The sequence below is a fragment of the Manis pentadactyla genome, chromosome 17 (genome assembly GCF_030020395.1).
Source record: "Manis pentadactyla isolate mManPen7 chromosome 17, mManPen7.hap1, whole genome shotgun sequence".
Lineage (NCBI taxonomy): Eukaryota > Metazoa > Chordata > Mammalia > Pholidota > Manidae > Manis > Manis pentadactyla.
Genome location: NC_080035.1, coordinates 31,325,828 through 31,344,903, shown reverse-complemented (window position 1 = coordinate 31,344,903; position 19,076 = coordinate 31,325,828). Strand labels below are relative to the sequence as shown.

The following is a 19,076-nucleotide window of genomic DNA, read 5'->3' as shown; positions in this document are numbered from 1 at the left end:
AAATGGTATTTCTATTTTGAGCTTTTTGAGGAACCTCCATACTGCTTTCCACAATGGTAGAATTAATTTGCATTACCACCAGCAGTGTAGGAGGGTTCCTCTTTCTCCGCAACCTCGCCAGCATTTGTTGTTGTTTGTCTTTTGGATGGTGGCGATCCTTACTGGTGTGAGGTGATATCTTATTGAGGTTTTAATTTGCATTTCTCTGATGACTAGGGATGTGGAGCATTTTTTCATGTGTCTGTTGTCCATCTGAATTTCTTCTTCAGAGAACTGTCTATTCAGCTCCTCTGACCATTTTTTAATTGGATTATTTGCTTTTGTTTGCTGAGGTGTGTAAGCTCCTTATACATTTTAGATGTCAACCCTTTATCGGATCTGTCATTTATGAATATATTCTCCTATACTGTAGGGTACCTTTTTGTTCTATTGATGGTGTCCTTTGCTGTACAGAAGCTTTTCAGCTTGATGTAGTTCTGCTTGTTCATTTTTGCCTTTGTTTCCCTTGCCTGGGGAGATATGTTCATGAAGAAATCACTCATGTTTATGTCCATGAGAATTTTGCCTATGTTTTTTTCTAAGAGTTTTATGGTTTCATTACTTATATTCAGGTCTTTGATCCATTTCAAATTTATTTTGTGTATGGGGTTAGACAGTGATCCAGTTTCATTCTCTTACATGTAGCTGTCCAGTTTTTCTGGCACCATCTGTTGAAGAGACTGTCTTTTCCCCATTGTATGTCCATGGCCATATTCTTTTGGGTTAATGTTTGGAGTCTATTCTGTTCCACTGGTCTGTGCCTCTGTTCTTGTGCCAATACCAAATTGTCTTGATTACTATGGCTTTGTAGTAGAGCTTGAAGTTGGGGAGCGAGATGCCCACCACTTTATTCTTCCTTCTCAGGATTGCTTTGGCTATTTGGCGTCTTTGGTGCTTCCATATGAATTTTTGAACTATTTGTTCTAGTTTATTGAAGAATGCTATTGGTAATTTGATAGGGATTGCATCAAATCTGTATATTGCTTTGGGCAGGATGGCCATTTTGACGGTATTAATTCTTCCTAGCCACAAGCATGGGATGAGTTTCCATTTGTTAGTGTCCTCTTTAATTTCTCTTAAGAGTGTCTTGTAGTTTTCAGGGTATAGGTCTTTCACTTCCTTGGTTAAGTATATTCCTAGGTATTTTATTCTTTTTGATGTTATTGTGAATGGAATTGTTTTCCTGATTTCTCTTTCTATTAGTTCATTGTTAGTGTATAGGAAAGCCACAGATTTATGTGTGTTAATTTTGTATCCTGCAGCTTTGCTGAATTCCGATATCAGTTCTAGTAGTTTTGGCGTGGAGTCTTTAGGGTTTCTTATGTACAGTATCATGTCATCTGCAAATAGTGACAGTTTAACTTCTTCTTTGCCAATCTGGATTCCTTGTATTTCTTTGTTTTGTCTGATTGCCGTGGCTAGGATCTCCAGTACTACGTTGAATAACTGTGAGGAGAGTGGGCATACCTGTCTTGTTCCTGATCTCAGAGGAAAAGCTTTCAGCCTCTCGCTGTTCAGTATGATGTTAGCTGTGGGTTTATCATATATGGCCTTTATTATGTTGAGGTATTTGCCCTCTATGCCCATTTTTTGAGAGTTTTTATCATGAATGGATGTTGAATTTTGTTGAATGCTTTTTCAGAATCTATGGAGATGATCATGTGGTTTTGTTCATCTTTTTGTTGATGTGGTGGATCATGTTAATGGATTTTCGAATGTTGTACCATCCTTGCATCCCTGGGATGAATCCCACTAGGTCATGTATGATCCTTTTGATATATTTTTGAATTCGGTTTGCTAATATTTCATTGAGTATTTTTGCATCTACATTCATTAGGGATATTGGTCTGTAGTTTTCTTTTATGTGGTGTCTGTGCCTGGTTTTCGTATTAGGGTGATGTTGGCTTCATAGAATGAGTTTGGTAGTATTCCCTCCTCTTCTATTTTTTGGAAAACTTTAAGGAGAATAGGTATTATGTCTTCTCTGTATGTCTGATAAAATTCCACCGTAAATCCATCTGGCCTGGGGCTTTTGCTCTTGGGTAGCTTTTTGATTACCACTTCAATTTCATTGCTGATAATTGGACTGTTTAGATTTTCTGTTTCTTTCTGGGTTAGTCTTGGAAGGTTGTATTTTTCTAGGAGGTTATCCATTTCTTCTAGGTTTTCCAGCTTTTAAGCATATAGGTTTTTATAGTGTTCTCTAATAATTCCTTGTATTTCTGTGGGGTCCGTCGTGATTTTTCCTTTCTCGTTTCTGATTCTGTTTATGTGTGTTCACTGCTCTCCTTTTCTCTTAATAAGTCTGGCTAGAGGCTTATCTATTTTGTTTATTTTCTCGAAGAACCAGCTCTTGGTTTCATTTATTTTTTTCTATTGTTTTATTCTCCTCAATTTTATTTATTTCTTCTCTGATATGTGTTATCTCCCTCCTTCTTCTGACCTTCGGCCTTATTTGTTCTTCTTTTTTCCATTTGTATAATTGTGACATTAGATTATTCATTTGGGATTGTTCTTCCTTCTTTAAATATGCCTGTGTTGCTATATACTTTCCTCTTAAGACTGCTTTCACTTCGTCCCACAGAAGTTGGGGCTTAGTGTTGTTGTCGTCATTTGTTTCCATATATTGCTGGATCTCCATTTTGATTTTGTCATTGATCCATTGATTATTTAGGAGCGTGTTGTTAAGCCTCCATGTGTTTGTGAGCATTTTTGCTTTCTTTGTACAGTTTATTTCTAGTTTTATGCCTTTGTGGTCTGAAAAGTTGGTTGGTAGGATTTCAATCTTTTGGAATTTACTGAGGCTCTTTTTGTGGCCTAGTATGTGGTCTATTCTGGAGAATGTTCCATGTGCACTTGAGAAGAATGTGTATCCTGTTGCTTTTGTATGTAGAGTTCTGTAGATGTCTATTAGGTCCAGCTGTTGTAATGTGTTGTTCAGTGCCTCTGTGTCCTTACTTATTTTCTGTCTGGTGGATCTTCCCTTTGGAGTGACTGGTATGTAGAAGTCTCCTAAAATAAATGCATTGCATTCTATTTCCTCCTTTAATTCTGTTAGTATTTTTTTCACATATGTTGGTGCTCCTGTATTGGGTGCATATATGTTAATAATGGTTATATCCTCTTGTTGCACTGAGCCGTTTAGCATTATGTAACGTCCTTCTTTATCTCTTGTCACTTTCTTTATTTTGAAGTCTATTTTGTCTGATACTAGTATTTCAACACCTGCTTTTTTCTCTCTGTTGTTTGCATGAAATATCTTTCTCCATCCCTTGACTTTTAATCTGTGCATGTCTTTGGGTTTGAGGTGAGTCTCTTGTAAGCTGCAGATAGATGGGTCTTGCTTTTTTATCCATTCTATTACTCTGTGTATTTTGATTGGTGCATTCAGTCCATTAGCATTTAGGGTGATTATTGAAAGATATGTACTTATTGCCATTGCAGGCCTGAGATTCCTACGTAACAAAGGTTCAAGGTTAGCTTCTTTACTTCCTTACTGTCTAAATTAACTCACTTATTGAGCTATTATAAACACAGTATGATGATTATTTCTCTCCCTTCTTATTCTGCCTCCTCCATTCTTCATATGTTGGGTGTTCTGTTCTGTGCTCTTTTTAGGAGTGCTCCCATCTAGAGTAGTCCCTCTAAAATACCCTGTAGAGGTGGTTTGTGGGAGGCAAATTCCCTCAACTTTTGCTTGTGTGGGAATTGTTTAATCCCTCCTTCATATTTAAATGATAATTGTGCTGGATACAGTATCCTTGGTTCAAGGCCCTTCCATTTCATTGCATTAAATATATCATGCCATTCTCTTCTGGCCTGTAAGTTTTCTGTTGAGAAGTCTGATGATAGCCTGAAGGATTTTCCTTTATAGGTGACCTTTTTTCTCTCCCTGGCTGCCTTTTATACTCTGTCCTTGTCCTTGATCTTTGCCATCTTAATTATTATGTGTCTTGGTGTTGTCCTCTTTGGGTCCCTTCTGTTGGGAGTTCTGTGTGCTTCCATAGTCTGAGCAACTATTTCCTCCCCCAGTTTGGGGAAGTTTTCAGCAATTATTTCTTCAAAGACACTTTCTATCCCTTTTTCTCTCTCTTCTTCTTCTGGTACCCCTATAATGCAGATGTTGTTCTTTTTGGATTGGTCACACAGTTCTCTTAATATTGTTTCATTCCTGGAGATCCTTTTATCTCTCTCTGCATCAGCTTCTATGCGTTCCTGTTCTCTGGTTTCTATTCCATCAATGGCCTCTTGCATCTTATCCATTCTGCTTATAAATCTTTCCAGAGATTGTTTCATTTCTGTAATCTTCCTCTGGACTTCATCCCTTAGCTCTAGCCTATTTCTCTTCAGCTTTGTCAGCATGTTTATGATTTTTATTTTGAATTCTTTTTCAGGGAGACTGGTTTGGCCTGTCTCTGCAGATCGTCTCTCAGGTGTTGTCTGAACTATTTTGGACTGCACTAAATTTTTTTGCTTTTTCATGGTGATAGTGGTGGCTGTAGGCACGTTGTGTGTCAGCTGGGAGAAGAAAGTCCTTTCCTGCTTGCTGGATGCCTTACCTTTTCCGCTGCCTGTGTCAGTTACCCGCACTCCTAGAGCAGCCACTGGGTTAATCTCCGAAGCTGCTGTGGGAAGGGTCTCCATCAGAGCAGTGCGGAGCCCTGCGGGGAGTGGCAGGCATGCCATGTGCACTCCCCTGCAATAGCGGTGCCCCTGCTGGGCAACTGTGTGCCAGCAGTGGCCTTTGGGTCTGGCCTGGGTGGCTGTGCATTGGGCTGGGATTCTGATCAGCTTTTGGGAGCGTGGCTGCTTCATCTAGCACCACTGCTGGTGCATGCAGGCCTCTCCTGTGCTCCTCTGGTGCTGCTGCCACTGGCACACATGGGCCGCTCCCAGGCCAGTTGGTCGCTACTGCTACTGGCTCACACAGTCCTCTCCCGGGCTCCTCTTGAGCCACTGCCACCGGTGCACATGGGCCACTCCCAGGCTGCTTGGTCGCCGATACAGCGGGTTCGCACCAGCTGCTCCCGGTCCCCTCTGGTGCCGCCAGTGCATGCAGGCCACTCTTAGTCCCCACCAGCGCCGCTGTCCCTGACGCGCACTGTCACTCTCCCACTACTGGGCCGGTGTGTCGGGGTCCTCGCCAGTTGGGGGAACGATTGGCAGGCTGCTTAGTGCCGTGAGGGGCTTCAGAGCTGCACTGCTGCCCAGGGGGTTAGGACACCTAAAGTTCCCCAGGATTCCCTGTTGCTGGCTAAGTGTGCCGGGATGACTTCGTTCAGCTGTGGAGTCCCTGTCTCTTTAAGGCTTGCAAAAAGCACTCACTTTTCTTTTGTCTCAGGGGCACTGGTTGCGGGGACCTGCCCACAGGTTTTACTTTTCCATTTCTCTAATATCCAGCACCCTGTGCACCTTGTGTCTGCGCTCCGCATGCAGATTTCTAGAGCTGGTTATTTAGAAGTCCTGGGCTTTCTCTCCCTCCCCATTCCACCTTCTTTCTTCCTGCTGGGTTCTGGGGTGGGGGAGTGTTCAGGTCCCGCCTGGCTGCAGCTTGTATCTTACCCCATTCGTGTGATGTTGAGTTCTCACAGATGTAGATGTATCCTGGCTGTTGTACTGTATCCACTGGTGTCTCTTTTAGGAATAGTTGTATTTATTGTATTTTCATAAATATATATGTTTTTTGGAGGAAATTTCCACTGAATTACTCAGGCCGCCATCTTCCTGTTATCCCATTAAAAAGTTTTTTAAAAATCCAGCAATAAATCTCATAATACATATGTAATACCTCTAAACAGAAAATAAAACATTGTAGAGGAAGGTTTAAAAAGCCTTAAATAAGTGGAGTAGAAAATCTTGAAACAGTACTACATATTAAGACTAATTATAAAGTTAACTTAACTAAGACATTGTGGTTTTGGCATAGTACAAACAAGTAGACAAATAGAACAGTTTTTTGTCCATAAACAGAATCACACAAACAGTGCAAGGAACACTGATTTATGGCAAAGGCAAAAGAGCATATCTTAGATGGAAAAAAAAATTCGTTTTAGCCCTTATCTCACAGCACACCCAAAATCAATTCAAGATGGATTTTAGATGTAAATATAAAACCTCAAACATGAAGCTTTTAGACTAACACAGGAGACTATCTTCACAATATAAGGGTGTGGAAGAATACTTAATCTAGATCTGGAGTAATCCAAAAGGAAAAACATTACTGTTCACATGTCTTTACTCAAAAGACAGCAGTGAGAGTAAAAATTAAGCCATAGATTGGGAAAATATTTGCAATGCATTTAAAAAACAAAGGCTTTGTTTCCAACAACAAAAAAAGAAATTCTAGAACTCTTTTTAAAAGAACCTAAAAAGCAAAAAAATATTGGTATTAGATTTGAAAAGGACTCTTCAAAAGGTGACTATTGGGAAAAACTCTTGATGTCATTAGTCATCAGGAAAATGCAAATTAAAAGCACAATGTCATACCATGACCTACCTACGAGAAAGGCTAAAATGGAAACAGCAGTTAATACCATATGATGGAGAGGCTATAGAGCAACTGAAACTCACTACATTGATGGTGAAGTTTAATTGACACAGCCTCTTTGTAATACCAATTGGTGGTCTCTACCACATTTCAAAACATGCATTCTCTGACTCAGGAATTCCATCCTTAAATACCCATTAGGAAAGCAAATATATGAAAACATCTGAACAAGGATGTTTATAGGAGCATTATAACAGTTATTCTGCAGTTTTTTAAAATTAGTATCATGAATTTGTTTTGCATTTCTACTGCCTGTTTCTAAAATCAAGGTATATTTGTTTTGATAATCTCATGAGACCTTGTGATGTCAGTTTTCTTCACAAGAAAAATAATTTATTTTTGACAAGCATTATTGTCCCCCTTAATTGCTTAATTCATAAAATAATTTATTAAATTCAATATAGATTGTATAATTCATTTACTAGCAATCTAAAAACCATAAGCTCTTTATCCATTTTTATAGCATAGCTGGTCATTTTTTTATTTTCTTGTTTCTTTGTTTTCTTACTTGTTCTGTTTTGTTTTACATGTAGAACACAGCTGGCTACAAATCACTTCTATGTTGTCTAATTTGCTTTCTAGTGGGATATTACCTGCACAAATTTAGGAAAATGGGCATTCTCAATCCCATTTGTTACCAAAGTGATGCTTTTATGTTTAAAATAGTTTTCCTTTAAATATATTAGGATCAATTTTTATCCTTAAACTACAGAAAAAAAAATGTTTGAAGAATTAATGGTACCTCAAAAACTTCAGTGAGGATTTTCAATGAGAAACTAACTTTTGTTCCGTGAGTCTTGTATGCCTTTAGCAAGTTTTCATTTGACAGCCAATTTTAGCCACTATATACTGGCACTTCTTTTGCCTGAGGGCTATAAACTTTAATAGACTCCCTGATACAGAGCTCACACTCTGGCCATGAAGGCTAAGGTGAAATGTATGAAAAGCAGAGAGCCTAAATACAAAAAAGCAGCCTCCTCCCTTGCTCTTCTTCTTCTTCTTTTAATAAACAAGCAACCAGAGGTAAACAAGAATGCTTAAAACTAAATTTTGTCAAAAACATGAACTTATATAATGGCATAGTTCACTGTTACTAATTGTTTGGAAAATGCTTACACATCTGTGGATCCTCTCCTTAGCTAAAAAAGACTGTTTATTTCATTTTGGGGGTAACAATTTTGTATATCCTCAGGCTGAGAGGCCAATCCATAGAGTTCTGAATATAGAAAAATCAATTTAGAGTCATTAATGTGAGAATAAGGATTATCACTAGTAGGTAATTTTGAATTTGTGTTTTTATTTTCTAAATGAGCATGTGTATGGCAGGAGGTGAGGTGTTTGGACTCAGTTTTTGATTTTTTGTTTTGTTTTGTTTTAATTTTTCTGGCAATATGTACATTTAATATTAACATTGCCGAATATGATTTAAAAGGTTGTTATTACACATATAAAATATGTTGCTTGCCACTGAAAACAGATACATCTTGTTCAATGATTTGGACTTTCTAGAAGAATGCACTAAGTTTTTTAAATTCCCTTCGGAAACTTTGTGAAATATAAAAATGATGATATTTATTCTAAATGTAGGATATTATTTTGAGTTCCAGCTGAAGTTTCATAAACCTTCAGAAATCCATTTATTATTGCTTATTGCACTAGTGTTAGCTGTTTTTCTGTTCTTCTGCCTTTTTGCAAAGTGATAAAGTTTGCTTTGCAGGCAATAGCTGAAAAAAGCTCCATAGAGCTAAATAACAATTAAATGAGAACTAGAACATGCCTTCAGAAAATGCTATTTAAGTGAAAAAAGCCAGACTGGATTCTATTGAAGAATGAATAAAATGTAAAGAGCATTCATTTTTCATTGAAATTAAAGTGTATTATACATTTTTACTTCTAAAGTTATTTTTACTACAAATACTTCCTGCTAAATAGAGAAGTAAACAGTACAAAAAATTTCCCAGTGCTCATTAGCCAGCTTTAACTATCACCAATTCATCACTCTTGGTTCATCCATTCCCCTTCACTGTCTTTTTTTTTTTCTTTAAGCATTTCAAATAAATTCTCAAATATGTGATTTTTAGCTCAAAATACTTCTGAATTCATCCCAGAAACAACCAAAAGTGATCAGGATATTCTGTTTTCACATAATCACAATGCTATTTTCACAACTAATAAAACCTTCATAATTCCTTATTAAAATCCAATGCCCAGGTTATATTAAAATTTCTAAAATGTCTCAAACATCTTTTAATAGTTGGTCTGTTTGAATTAGGATCCAAGTGAATCCACTCACTTTACTTTGTTATATTTTAAAATCACATTTAATTTAGAATAGTTACTTCTTTCTATTTATTTATTTATTTAATATTATTGGGCATTTGTTTGTTTTGTCATTGACTTATTGAAAAACTCAGTTATCTTTTAAAATGTTCCAAATTCTGGACTGTATCATTTGAGTCCTTGTGGTCTCTTTTCTTCTCTCTTTCTCTTTGTTTTTTTTTTTGTCCTCATTTTAAAACTTTTTTATTTAAAAATTGTCATGGTAAAAGTTTAAATATTAAAAAAAAATTTTGATGGCATAGATTATGTGTTTGTGTTTGTGTGTATCTTTATGTGCCCACGTCTATTTGCAGTGTTAAGCATTTGTTAATCACAGCACATAAAATTACACTTTCATTTACTAGACAGCCTATGCTTTAAGATGGCTCTGGTTTTGCAGGCATTCAACCAATTTCTCATTTTATATATATCATCTTGACTGTCACAACTTTTTCAACCATAGGTTTAGGTGCATGTAACATTTTGAGTAACATGAATAGTCCCTGTGAAATATAAATTCCAGATCCTGGAGTCTTCCCAACTATTCCTTTTGTAACAACTCTATTTTTAAAAACCTATAGATATTTTTTGACCAGTTAGTGTCTGTTTTTGATTTAGGTATCTGGGCTAAAAGTTCCAATTAGTGAAAAACAAGGTTAGAGTAGAAAAACAAACTGAGAATACATTTGCTGTGTTTGTAAAGAAAAATACTTTCATCCAGCTTTCTTTTATATTTACCCTCCTGGGTTCCTACTTTCTCATTTTGGTATCTGAACCTGCAGGCGCAGGTTAAAGGCAAAAGGTGATTTTATAATTCTTTCTTAACCAAAGTAAAGTACATTCACCAAAGTATTGTTCAAGTTTTTGCCACTCAAAATATAAAATTTCCATATGTAATCAGGTAATTAGAATTTCTGAAAATTAAGCTATTTTTGGCTTAAATTCAATAATAACTTGAGCCCCCTGCTTCACTCTCTTGATTTACCAATCTTTCCTATGCTGTGGATCCTGACTAATGCCACTAAATATAATTATGTTCATGTTGTAATTATTTTCCCAAGTTTCAAAGGTTCTCTATTTTCCTACTGAGTAAACAAAAAACACCTTCTTAGTCTGGGAATCAACCAGATCAAAATCACCTTTTTAGGCACTCTGTCCCTTTATACATTGCTTAACTTAGCCATACTGCACACCTGCTTTCCTCAAAGCTGGCTAAGCATTTTGATTAACATTTCAGTTCTTTTACACAAACTTCTTTTCTTTCTAGCAAATTTAGGCTAGAATTTCAGACATGATTTAAAAGAGACATCAACTGTGGAATATTCCATAATCTTCCAGATTTTTAACCATTACTTCGGTTTCATTACTATAGCACTTGGCTTATATCTTTTGAAGAACTTCATTCTATTGCAGAAAATATTTTATTACATATCTGACTTCCTCATGGAAAAAAATCGTGATATACCTTTTTGTTAAATGACTCTACAGCCACCTAATTAAAAGTCTAGGCATCTTTTAAAAATACTGTAAAGTTTGGAAAGCTAGACCATTCTTGAACACCTGCTCAAATGACTGAACTTTTAGAAAATATTTAGTTTCTTTTCCATGGCATGCTTTTGAAAAGGGTATCATTCATATAGTAAAAGTTGAATGTGATCAGAATATGTTATGACCTACTATCCTTATATTTTAGATATGATCCAAAAACAGACACATGGACTATGGTGGCTCCTCTGAGTATGCCCAGAGATGCTGTGGGAGTCTGTCTCCTTGGTGACAGATTATATGCTGTTGGTGGCTATGATGGGCAGACATACCTCAATACTATGGAATCCTATGATCCGCAAACTAATGAATGGACACAGGTAAGTTTATTACCAGCATAATCTACTTCAAATGTAAGAATTTACTTCATTGACTTCCTTTGGAGGAGAGAAGTACATATAGTAATCTATCAAGTTACACTACCCTGAACCCAAAGTGATTGATTTAATCCACTGTTGTGTTCATTTAGTAAAAAGTTCATCAAATCACATTTTTGTGTACTTTTCTCTTAGGCATTGCATACTTTCACAAAATTTATATTAAAAAGTGACATTTATGCTTCATTGGGATTTGTATTTTAAGTAATAACAAAGGATAGGAACCAAATTTTTATTATCTGAAGAAAAAAAGGAAAGTGGAATATATTGACAAAACCCTAACTTTAGAATATTTATTCTTAGAGGTAACTGGAATAAGAGGATGGAAGGCTGCAGAAATCAACTTTCTGCCTCCCATTTTTGCTTGATTATCTTAGATAACTCTGTTGTTACCTACTGCAAAGAGAATTTTCTATGGATTGGCACTGCTGGAAGCTTCAAATAGTAATCTTCACAGCCATAAACAGAAAATAAAAGAACTCTTTGTTCAATTAAGAAAACACAACAAAGGGCTCTAAAATGGTCTATCATATATAAAGTGCTGATTCCTGGACAATCGCTTTCACTAGGAAGATGGAGTGAGATAATTGGCTGATCTTAGATGAGGCATTATCCCTTGAAATACACTGTAATTAGGGACTCAGGATCATGCTAGAATAGAGCAGCTCCCACTCAGATCACATAGTTAGAGGATATGTGTGTGAGTTGGGAAAGATGAGGGCAGGGGAACTTACTTATAGTGGAAAATGCCTTATGCTGTATAGCTATTATGGCCTTGCTTGTAATGTAAGAATTGGGTAGATTATCCGACTTGTGTTCTGATATTTAATTTCTCCCTACTTTCCTATTTTCTTTCCCCAACTTTCTCAATATTTCTATTTTTTCTTTATTTGAACAGAAACCTAAAGGTAAGGTACTGTTCGAACAAATCATTTCCATCAATGGGCACAGTGAAATTCCAAAGCCTTATTTATTTGAAGCAGAATAATAATCTCATTTCCTCACAATCATCAGTGGGTAGAGGGTTCTATTTATTGTCTCAGAAATTTACTAAAATTTATCCAAAGAACTTGAACACTGACTGAAGTAAATCTTGTTTCAATACACTCACTTTTAAAGATACATAACTTCCTTGATGATCAGTTTTGAAGCTATGTATTGGACCACAGTATTTAGATAGGCTGACTTTCAAGTCCCAAACCAAATTTGTAGTGGCCAGGCTAAGGTAAGTTGCCTTATGAATCTTACTCTTTTTTAAGGAAAACTCTTTGATTAAAAGGAAGACAGGTGAGTTTGGCTGAGAAAAAAAGAAGGTAGAAAGGAGGAAGGAAGTATTTGGAGAACTAGGCCCTCTGAGTGTCTGTGTTTCACTTTAATTAAGAGAGAAAACGCATTCCTTATTTCCAGAGCAGAAAACATAAAGGAAGTAAATAATCACTGCACTAAGATTATACAGGGTAAATTTTAACTTCTTACCTTTCTGAGTCCCTGGAGTTTTGAAAGGGAACACTGCATGGATTAATGATTGTGGATTTGCTGAGTACAAGTTCAACAGTATATATTTTAAATGTGCCACTTTTACAAATGAACATTAAATAAAGGAATTTTATGGGCACATAAATGATATAACAATATCTTCATTGCATATTTATAATAATGAGCCATTAGGCTTATCATTCCTCTAAAATTGAAATCAAAATAATGTATGTAGGAATAATAGGTAAAAGCCTCCTAAAGGCCATTTTTCCTCATCTATATTTTATTACACTCTTTGGATCATCTAGTATCTTATAAACAGCAAAGTGGATTTAAAATGTTTTATAACAACTTTATTTTAGTACATTAAACATTAATTTTAAAGCTCTTAAATTACTTTAAGATTTTATGTCCATATCTTTTCATCATTTATATTGTTAAGACTCTCTAGTGACCATCCACAGACCCACATGAAAATCCCCTTGAAAATTTTCAGGATTCTGGGCCACTAGAGAAAAGTCCCATATTTGCAGGATAATGCTTGTCACTTTCCCTCCATTTACCCACAGATAAAATCAATCAGTTATCCCTTTTTCATTGGTACCACGAAATAGCTAAGCATTAGAATAAATAAGCAAACTATTAAAATATCCAAGACGGTATATCTGGAAAACTTCCCAGGCTAGCTAGAATTGGAAATAATGGAAATACATTAGGGACAGGTTGCCAGGTTCAGGTTTTAGACAGTTTTACAGAGAACATATCCATGCATGTATGTATGCATGTGTATGTTTTCAATAAATTTGACTTTGCCATTTAACATTGGGTTTGTTTCTTGTATTTGATTGGAAAAAAACAATATATGTGGTTTAAGACATAAAAGGAAAAACTTGCTCCATTTCCCCCAACTTAGTTAAAATCACTTTCATGTGTTCTCTTGATACATTGTCATAGTGCTGTCATGCTGCACCCATCAGCAGCTGTAAAGAAACAAAGATAGTGTTCATTTACAGTCATGTCTCCAAAGACTAGCCAGTAGTCTTTGTCTCTTATCCCACAGAGATATGCAAATATTTCTTAAATTAATAAATTGGAAAGTATTGTTGCAACTCAGTTTGCATTGTTGTGCATGAGTTTAATTTATTTGTACACAGTAGATACATAAGATATTGAGAATGAGTTCCAGGGAAGCCTGGCGAGACATCTATCCTCAGTTGCTTTTGTCTAATTGGTTCCATGGCCAATCTTTTTAGGTTATCATACTAAGGTTAAGAGGTATAACCCTAGAGAGAGAGCAGGAAGATTTTTCAAAATATATATTAGATAAGATAATGTTTAGACTAAGAGGGAAAGGGGGAAAAGCTCTCTTAACTATTTAAAATGTATTTATGTAGAATATATCAAAAGTTTTAAATAGCATGATAAATTCGTTGGTAATGGAAATACCTAGAGCCATGATAAAACTTAAGTGTGGTAAGCAGAGAAATCTTCCTTCAGGAAATGATATACAGAATGAGGCCTGACACTTGCATAATAGTCACCAAGATGAAAATACGGGGAGTGGTTTCATTTGAGGAAGATAATTTGTACACAGCTGCAGGAAGATCACATAGTCTGTTTCACTGGTTAAGAAAAAACGTGGTTAGCAATGAATTTAGAGAGTAAACAGGGTCTATATGATGTTAGGCCAGAAACCATGTTATAGGATCTTGATTTTCAGACTTGAAGAGGAGTTAAAAAAGGATTTTATGTAAGGAAAATAAATAACCTGAGTTACTTTTTTTTTTTTTAATGACTGCATTTAACAGGATGTGAAGAACAGTTAGAGAAAGCAAGACCTGAGTGAGAGAAATCTGTTCGGAGAATATTTTAATCCCTATTCCACTGCAGGGGTGAACAATTCCCTTCTAGGTTATTTATCAGGTCTAATAGTTAAATTTACATAAAACAGGTTAACAGGCAAAAAATAAATTTAATTTCATATGACTGGAAACCTCATAAAAATATAAGACTCAAGTGATCAAAGCAGGAAGGATTTATGCCTTTTAGACAAAGAAATTTGTGAAGAATTGACAAGACAAAGGAGTTTGGGCTAAGGGAAGTAAATTGGTGAAGATATAACAAGATTTGTTGACATAGTATTCTTGGATCTAAATCCCCTATCACCCTGGTGATAAGGATGTCTTCTACCCTCCTGGTACCTCTCACAGGACAGATTTATCTTCTGCTTTCAGGTGGACAAAGTGGGGTCAGAGTTTCCCTGGTGTCCTACCTTTAATTCAAAATAGTCAGTATTCTAAAGTGTCATATCCTTGGGGTGGCATATTCTGCTCCCCTTCACACTCACAGTAAAACTGTAACCTGAACGGGTTAAAAACAAAAGGAATGGGTGTAATTAAGTTGGCTGGAAAGATACTTATAGGACTTGATGATTATTCAGATACAAGGTTGAGTGCAGTAAAATTAAGAGTCATGGACGTGCTCTGGTTTCTGTCTTGAGCAACTGCGTAGAGAGTGCTGTCATTCACTGACACAGGAAACACAGGAAGAATAGCGTATGTTTGGAAAAAAGTAGAGATTGATTTTTATACACGTACACATGCAGGTATAGAGATACAGATGTCAGTGTAGATATAAAGTAAACTTTTCTATACTTTGTCTAGAAACCATGCACAGTATTTCTCAACCTCAGAAAGTATTTGTGAAACTTTGCAAAAATATAACTACCCAACACTCATCCCATTGCTATTGAGTGGTGGTGCTTGAGCACATATACTTTGTAAAAGTTCCTTAGGTGACTCTGATGGGAACCAACACTTGCAAATCAATAGAAACTAAAAGAGAGACAATGGAAAATGTGTGCATTTTAGAGTTAAACACACTTCAATGTGTATTAATTGATGTTATGGGATTTACAAACTGTCTCTTGACATTCCACTCACAAACCTGTCATACATAAATAACAATACATGATGGGATTATGAAGTTGACTGTGGTAATCTATAAAAATTATTCTTAATATCCAATAGGCTATCAATATATTCATATGCCCCTTTCCTCCTCTCATTTTGAGTAATTGTCTATGAGGAAGATAAAAGGTATTACATTAAATTAGCTTTTCAAAGAATAATGTATTAAATGTAAGGAATTTAACAAAATTATATGGAAGTTTGCATTTTTAAAACCCACAGAGAGATGGCTGGTAACAATAAGGTCATTAAAAAAAAACTAGTACATAATAGTGGCAATTTTCATATTTAGAAAGACCATGTCTTTCCTCAATAAAATAATGTATGTGATCTGAGGTTATTCTGCTTTTAGCTATTTCTTACATTTTATTCATTTTCTTCTTATTTTGAAATAATATCCTGTAATTCCTAGTCTACCCTGATATTTTTATGTGCATAAATTATTCTTAGAAAACCATAACAAAAATCATTGATATCAAAAAGCTCAAATTATTAACATTTTGGCTTACCTCCATGGAATAAATTTTCATTATAAACTCTGGAAAAAACATTGTTTTTAATATATTCCTAGACAATTTCATATTCATTATTAAAAAAAATCTCAGTTCTCATTTCAATGACTGTCATAAGGTGGTATTTTTTAAATAAGCCCTATAGCAATTGTAATTATGGCCTATTTATGACACAATATTGAAATTACTTCATTGTATATCTCTGTTTAGAATGAATGAATAACATATTTAATTAAATACAATATCTGGGGAAATAACTTCAAAATGATTTCAATAAATGGAATAGCTATTGCATCTAAAATACACTCCTCACTATCACTGTGAAATATCATTACAAGTGTGACATGCAATCTCTAGAATAAATCTTTCCTGGAAACTTTTCTATAGAAGCTTCACTTCATTAAAATTCATTAAATATTTTATTACATATATTAAAAATTCCACAAATTATTGCAGGTTTAACAAGTTTCAGTATACAAATTATTACTTTTTTTGGAAATGCCATTTTCATTGTCTCCATTTTTACCATACTACTTGTGGCCAATTGTGTTAATAAAAGCATATTATTTATGATTTTCATACATATGTGTTTAAAATACTACAATTTATACATTTTTATGACAGTAAAATTTGTCTTAAATTGTGTCTCATCTTTTTTCACAGATGGCTTCCTTGAATATTGGAAGAGCAGGTGCCTGTGTAGTAGTCATCAAACAACCTTGACTTATTTTTATGTGGGGAGATTTTATTTGCTGGAGTGGTTATTTTTATACCAGAGGACAAGAATGAGAACTTCCTGAGATGAAAACTCTTCAAGAACAAGGATTTCTAGATTTACCTATTGAGTCAGAATAGGTAGAAGATCAAACAGAATTACAAGAAAAAGAAAACATCCAACTGCCATGGGAACAGTATCTAGCTGTGTATTAGTTACTTCAGGAATGGTTATTGGTAATTTGTTTTGTATTGCAGCATACAATAACTAGAGTTACCAAAGGACTGATTTTCTTGAGCATTAAATGGATAGATTGATATTTGTGACATGGATAATTTCATGACAACAATTCATTGTATTGTTTTACAATCTGTGGCAATATCCAAGAGGCAAGAGTAAAAGACATTGTATTTCATTTAACAGAATCTGATTGGCTCACTACTTTCCCAATCAGATGTGGTCGTACCAGAAGGCAGAATGATGTTTTATTAAAATAAATATGGTTATTCCTCATTTTCCTAAACTATAAGGACAATTAGAGAAACAGATTCATGTTTTTCTCTTACATTCAGAAAACAAACTGTTCTCCTGATCAAAGCTGAATATATCATCAGAGGATGGCTGAATTTTATTGCAACTGTATTAGCAATCTGAAGCTGGCAAACACAAAGAATTGTTTTCATTAGGCTTACCACATAGCTTTTTTTTGAACACACTGAGCCAAAGAATCAGTATGATTATAGGCTTTTGCCTTATGTTGAGTTCAGTGGAAGCATGGAAGCTAGTTACTCTGAATGTTATATATATCCATTGCATGTTGAAGTCCTTTAGAATTTTTCTCATTTAAAAAAAATAGAATTTTGAGAGAGAACTCTATGATCAATTTATTTGGAGTGTTAATGATCACTGTTAGAAGGAAGGCGTACTTCAGATTCTCATTCCCTGCTTTTCAAACTTGTTACATTGATATGCATATTATTTTACATTAAATGTTTGTAACTGTTTAAAGCATAAAGTGGAAACATTATATGTCTTTAATAGAGTCATGTAAATTTTAAATATAATTAATAAATGGTAGAAAATTTGCTTTTATCAATGTATTTTTCTTCAATAAATTTTAATTCATATCTTAGTAAAAACTTGACAAGATATACTGCAGACACAGGCAGTTTTTATTGCATGACTTCTTAAAAATCAAAGAGTATACATTTCCACCAAAACATGTTTGTTTCCTCCTAAATACTATGCTGACATCAAATGCAATCTTTAATTATTGTTTTCTTCTGTAGTCACCCACTTGAAACAGTTAGAAATAGTGTTTAGAAAACACATATCCCACAGTGACAGTGTTGATAATTGCACATGAGCTAGAAAAGTGAAGAAAAATCCCTCTTTGTCGAGTCAAAGTAAACCATGGAATTAAGTATTACTGTTGAGTGGTAAAAAATGCTTGAAATCTAATACCTAAGGAAAATCCTGATAAACAGCTCATGCCAAGGAAATATTAGGAAATCTGAAGTTTTTCAACATGTACCTATGGTCAAATTTATTAGTCACATTTCATTTCAGAAAAATAATATTATTATAAGATGCTAATTAAACTGTAGTTTAAAAAGGCATAACATGAAATTTATCATCTTAACTATTTCTAAGTACACAATTTAGTAGTGTTAAGTGCATTCAATTTCCTCCTCCAATATATTTTCTACAATACATAGAGCATACAGATAATATTAGTTAACTGCAGTGAACAACTTATTTTTGAAAGTTTAAAGAATAAGGAGAAGAAATAGTGTACATCTATTTTTTAACCAGCAAGGATTTGTAGTAGTCATGTTTAAAACTTGGTTAATAAGCTTATCAACATTTTTACAAATAAGTAGTAATTTTCCTGAGAGGGAATTTTCCCTAAACAAATTTTCTTCATTCAACCATTTTCTCTATGTAGATCATATTAACCTACTACTACTTATATTTCATATACTGAGCGTGAATACCCGATTTACCATATGAAGTCACTTTAGAGTAGTTTGGACAATGAACTCTAATCCTATATGGGATTGAAAGGATGGATATAATCGTGCCATTCACTGAAAAGGGAATTGCTCTCTAAGGTCATATGCTATGAGTTCCAGGACTTGCAGCCTATTCTGCCTAGTACTTCAATCCAGGATTCTTCAAACTCTACTCTGTCAACTGGTAACTCAACTAGCTGAGTATCCCTCTTCATGGTGAAATTTCTGCTGAAGACAGGATTCACTATTTAGCTGTTTAATTAATAAGACATATTTAAATAAAGGAAGTATAAAAATAGCATCAATAAGGCTAGTTTTTCCAAGATACTATTAAGGGTTTTTTAAAATTATTATTATTACATTGATATCCCTGAAGTATCACTTATTTTTATAAATAGTACTGAGGTAGAGCAGGGACATGGGGTAAGAATCATGATTAAGTTTTCCTGCCTAAGATCAATTAGCCCACAACCAACCCTACCTTAAGACAGAGCAAGAGGTCCTAAATGATATGCTCCCACTGCTCAAGGCTGACCACTACCTTAGAGAAGACCAGGATAAA

General features: G+C 34.9%; 1 protein-coding gene across 1 annotated transcript in view; it reads left to right on the top strand.

Annotated features, from left to right (window-relative positions):
• Positions 1–17,541, top strand: part of KLHL1 (kelch like family member 1) — a 361,767-nt gene extending 344,226 nt beyond the window's left edge. Inside the window, exons 10-11 of the mRNA XM_036893901.2 lie at positions 10,599–10,770; positions 16,448–17,541. Coding sequence (XP_036749796.2) covers positions 10,599–10,770; positions 16,448–16,507 — 232 coding nt within the window. The 3' untranslated portion in view covers positions 16,508–17,541. The remainder of the gene's footprint in view (positions 1–10,598; positions 10,771–16,447) is intronic.
• Positions 17,542–19,076: the final 1,535 nt, after the last annotated feature.